Here is a 5,438-nt window from a genome sequence, read left to right as displayed (position 1 = left end):
CAAAGTTAGTGTAGTAGCCATAGCTTGCTTCAGCTGATCAAAAGCATCATCGACTTTTTTTTGCCACCCAAATTATCCTTTCTTGAGCAAGTTGGTGAGAGGGAAGGCAATGGTGTCGTAGCCTCGAAAAACTTTCGATAATAACATATAAGACCTAAAAAACCACGTAATTTATAAATATTAGTAGGTTTAGGCAAATCTAACATTGCCTTAATTTTTTATTGATCAACCTTGACCTCTGCTGGTGTTATAATGTGGCCCAAATACTTTAATTCTTGACTCCCAAACACATATTTACTCAGCTTGAGAAAAACCTGATGTTGGCGGATGATTCCAAAAATGGTGGCAACATAAGCTAAATGATTTTTCAAGCTGTTACTATAGATCAGAATATCATTAAAGGATACAAACACATATTTGCAAAGATGGGGCATTACAAAGGCCGAAAGGCATGTCAAGATACTTATAATGTCCATTATGAGTATGAAAAGCAGTTTTATGTATGTGTGTGATGGAATCCAGCCTGAAAAATCAAAGTTAGTGAAATAAAAGGCACAATACAACTCATCTATCTTATCCAATGTTGGGATAGGAAAACGATCCTTGACAATCACTTCATTAAGGGCTCGTTAATCTATGCAAAATATCCAAGAGCCATCTTTCTTTTTGACCAACAATACTGGTGATGAGAATGGGCTTGTACTAGGTCTGATTATTCCAAGCTTCAACATCTCGTTTACTTATCTTTCGATCTCACCATTTGGAAATATGCATATCGATATGGTCTAACATTAACTAGTTATGCGCTTTCTTTCAAATTGACGTGGTGGTCAATCTGTCAGATTGTAGGAATTTGATTAGGCTCCTGAAAGATATCATCCAATTGTTGGACCAAGTTTTTCATATCTGGTTGTTGTTACTGCTCAATTGTGTTACTAACTTCATGTGTACTAAGAGCAAAAATGGCATCACCTATCTTGATGTCTTTGACAATGACACTAAAACTAGAACATTGAATTGAAGAGTTGTCCAACGTTTGCAATATGCAAACTTGGTTCTCCCATGTGAACTCCATAGTTAGAGTCCTCCAATTACAAGCTACATTGCCTAGTTGTTCCAGCCAGGTGATACCTAACACCAAATCCACTTGATGTAAAGGTAAAACATAAAATGGGAGAGTAAATAGGATACCTTGAATTTGAATTTGTACATCTTCAAACTTCCCGTTGCATATTAATGCACCTCCATTAGCAACTTTGACATTGAATGGATTCATTAGAGTGATACGTAGTTGTAGAGTGTTAGCAGCTCATTCACTAATGAAACTATGGGTAGAACCACTGTCAATCAGCACAATAAACTCATTTGACTTGATGTTTGCCTTGACCCTCATCGTTGGATAAGATGACCAATCAAAAATAACATTCAAAGAAATTTCAAGTTATTCATTGGAGACTTATGTATCCCTATCTAGCAATAATAGTTGGGAATCGTGACATCAATGTCTTGGAGTACATTTTTCGTCACAATTAAGGGGGTGTTTGAGTGCTCCTGTTTGCCTTTTCAGTTTGAAATGGAAAGTTTTAGGTGTTTGATTAGTGACATTCATGTTTTTTCTCTTTTACACTTGAAAAGCAGCATTAGGTGTTTGGTTAGTGACCTCCTATTTGCTTTTTACACCTAAAAAAGCAGCATTTTACAAAAGCAGAGAATCTATGCTTTTTGGAAAAGCAGCTTTTTCCAACAGCAAACCATAACAGCAACTAACAATAGCAAGCAGGAACCGCAAACAGCAAACAGTAACAACAAAAAGTAGGTAAAACAAATGGATCCTAAAACATAGTTTTTAACTACGTGGCTTTTGCATCTCATGTCTGGTGAAACGTTTGATTAATGTTGGAGTAGTGTTTAATTGCTGAAAGCAAACTCTCTTTAATAGCTCGTGTAAGTGTCGGGGTCATACTTCCTAATTGCTCATCTCTCAACCCTCTTTTAGTGTGTTTGGCTTCAACATTTCTGATTCCATAGAATATACTACTACTCAGGAAAGGAAACCAATTAATATATGTGAGTGATGATGGTCATGGATGACACTTCAACTCTGGAATCTAACTAACTATAATAAATGGGCTATTAATTGCATTATGGATCGCAACTGCTCATTTAAATGTGCATCTAGATCTTTTTTTTTTTTTAAAGGAGAAAGTACTGCTTATAATCTAAGTGTATCTCTTTAATTAATTTTCTATTCTCCTAATATTCTTGTAATAATCAAACCTTGTGCTAAAAGAATTCATTACAGCTATATAAGCAGTATCCTCGTGATTTCATATTCAAATCAAACAAAATATTCAATTCAATTCAATATACCTAAAAAGCATTCTAAGTGATTGATAATTCTAATTTTGATGGATTTAATTTATGATATTTTATATTTTAATACATCATACCTTCATCATTTATTTTTTATTAATATTAAATCACTATTTACCAAATTAATTAATCATTTTTTTAAAAACAGAATTCATTTGTAACTAAAATTATATTATTTTAATGTGTAAAATAAGGTTTTACAATTTATTTGACAGAGGTAAATCAAACATTAAAAGAATATATTTTGAACTCTTAAAAATGGAAATTTGGCACTCTTTGTTAGCAGAGTTTTTATTTATAATTATATGAAGTTTAATTAATTATCATGTTGATTTTTCAAAGTAAATAGAAAGCTTAATATGATGAAATGTCTTTGGCATCAATTTATATATTCCAAAAACACAAAACTGGCTCTGAATCTTAAAAGAAGTAGTGATAAAATCAAAATCAAAATCAAAACTTAAATTTGTGGTGAAAGTTGAAAATCAATCAATATATACCAAAGCAAAGCACAATCCTGGAAAGTCTGTACAAACCACAACGCCACTCATGAAAACTACGAACACATGACATGGGGACTCTTTCTAATTTGCATAATTTACATTTATAAACATTTCAAGGAGGCATTAAATCCTAAACATATATAGTTTTCAGAATTCAACTCCTCCAAAAAAAAAAAAAAGAAGAAGAGTCAGAAGCTGTTTTGACGGGCATGAGGGCTTTTGATATCCTTGCCTACATGATCTCCATTAATAACATTCTTGGTTCTAGGACCAACTTCGCTGAATCTTCTAACGAGTTGCTTCTTCTTCTTCGCTGGTTTCTCCGACGACGACGTTGTTTTTAAACTCAAAGTAGGAACTAAATACCATCCAATAGAAGTGCATAATATAGCCACAGATCGTCCAAAGAAAGCCAAGAACAACAAAATCAAAATCATAAAAAGCGGCATATAAAAAGACGGCCTTCTCCATTTATTCAACTTGAAGTATACCCTCTTCTTCTTATTCTTTTTATAATCCACCTCCGTTAATCTCGTCTCCTGATTAACATGTATCGGCGAGGATTGATCTGTTGTTTTATCTTTGGCACCTTGATGATGATGTACAGGAGATTTAGGTTGATCTTTCATCTTGACTATGACCGGAACGCAGTCGTTTGAGCTTGAGTATACGAAACGAACAAAAGAAATATCTTGAGAACCAACCTGTGAATAAATCTGCTGTCTTTTTTCTTCAAGTTCAGCTAAAAGTGCAGAAAACTTGTCTAGACCTCGAGTTGAATATGGATTCTTACTATCTTTGCTGCTCTTTTTTGTTTTTCTTGTTGGAGAAGTAGAGGGACTCATCTCATCATCTTCATGTTCTTGATTATGAAAACTTCCACAAATAAAAGGACTCAACATCTTAAGGGCTGTTTCTTTGGTTTGGAATTTATCTATATATGTGAATGTGATTTGTTTATATAGAAGAGAGATGGGGAAGAAATTACAATTATAGGAGAAGAAGACCAGATCTAAAGCTGCGCTTCAATTGATTAGTCAAATTAAAGATTTGACAAAAATAAATTAATTTATACAAAATACTTAATTGTTTTAGAAGTTTCTAAGCAGATTAATTGAGGTGTTTTGTTTGACTTTTTTTGGAATGGAGAGAAGAGAGCGAGGAGGAGTTAATTAATAGTTCGTGTATGATACTCCATAATTTATTTATCATATAACCACAAAATCAGGCTATTTGGTTTCAGAAAGGAGGTTTTGATTAGGTAATTGATGACTACTTGTAATAATAATTATATAACACTAAAATGATGTAACATTTGTCACTAATAAAATTATAAATTTTTTTTTTTTGTTATAAATTAGGATAAATATCCTCCACATGGGCCACTTAAGGAAATTGTGTATTTTTTTTTTCAAATTTCGAAAAATGTTATGTGTTCCCCTTTTATATTATTCCTTAATTTCTTCAAAGAAATTCATTCAAGATTTTAATTTGCTATAAAATCATCTTCAATAATATTGGAATTCCATACAAACAATGGGTAAATTTCATCTATGCTGTACAACATTTGCCCCATTTCACATTTTGATGTACAACCTTCAATTTGTCTCATTAATATACACGACTTTATAGGCGACCTCCCACTATGGTGTACAGCCGGTAAAAATGACCGGTCAACGCATGGTCAATGTGCCACCTCAACATTTTTCATCTACCCATTAAAAAAATGGGACCCACTTATTATATAATTACTAAAATACCATTCTCCCTTTTAAAATTACTAAAATATCCCCATCCCCTTCCTTGCAACCCCTCTCTCTTTCCCTTTCTCTCTCTAAGTTCTCTCTCCTCTCTCTCTCTCTCTCAAAACCAAAATAAATGAACGTTTTTTTTTACAATTAAGAAACTTGTATAAGACTGAAAAAGGTTGATGTTTTTTAAAGGCGTAATAGCTGATGTTGTCCGAGTATGCTTCGACGGATGATGGAGAAGAAATTGATTCAAGTTCTGGACAATGTGACTACGAAGAAGAGAACACATAAGGCATAGGTTTTCTTGAGAGCAACTCTCAACAAAAGGCATACAAATAGAAATGGTTATACGCAAACTGGGAGAATCATAAATAGGTTTAGAAGCATCTGGGCAAACTCATTGGTGAACAACTAGCTGTCGAGACCAAAAGCTGTAAATATGGAGCCTTCATCTAGAGAACCAATATCCTCATCATAACTCTGCCATGAAATCATATCAGATTATGCTGACAACATTTCCATTTGAGACGTTTGAACGCCGATCTACAAAGGACAAGCAATTAAAATCGTGAATGCTTGAATTCTATTTTGGTTTCTGTTGTTTACTTTAGTGCTCGAGCTTTATTAAAATCCAAATAAGGTTATTTTAGTAATTATATATGTAGTAGGTCAATTTTTTTGACTTTTTGACCGGTCAAATGGCTGAGGTGGTGCCTTGACCATGCGTTGATCGGTTATTTTTACCGGTTGTACACCATAGTGGGAGGTCACCTATAAGGTCGTGCATATTAGTGAGACAAATTGAAGGTTG

General features: G+C 33.5%; 1 protein-coding gene across 1 annotated transcript; it reads right to left on the bottom strand.

Moving 5' to 3' along the window:
• Positions 1–2,878: 2,878 nt before the first annotated feature.
• Positions 2,879–3,933, bottom strand: LOC136235949 (uncharacterized). The gene has a single exon (XM_066026055.1). It carries the CDS (start codon positions 3,776–3,778, stop codon positions 3,065–3,067), a length of 714 nt encoding a protein of 237 aa, XP_065882127.1. The 5' UTR covers positions 3,779–3,933; the 3' UTR covers positions 2,879–3,064.
• Between the last annotated feature and the right edge of the window lie 1,505 nt (positions 3,934–5,438).

The sequence above is a fragment of the Euphorbia lathyris genome, chromosome 7, assembly GCF_963576675.1.
Source record: "Euphorbia lathyris chromosome 7, ddEupLath1.1, whole genome shotgun sequence".
NCBI lineage: Eukaryota > Viridiplantae > Streptophyta > Magnoliopsida > Malpighiales > Euphorbiaceae > Euphorbia > Euphorbia lathyris.
The sequence above is the reverse complement of the archived record's forward strand: the minus strand, read 5'-3'. Positions and strand labels throughout refer to the sequence as shown.

Coding starts and splice junctions, on each gene's coding strand:
- LOC136235949 (XM_066026055.1), bottom strand. CDS start 3,778: ATGTTGAGTCCTTTTATTTGTGGAAGTTTTCATAATCAAGAACATGAA.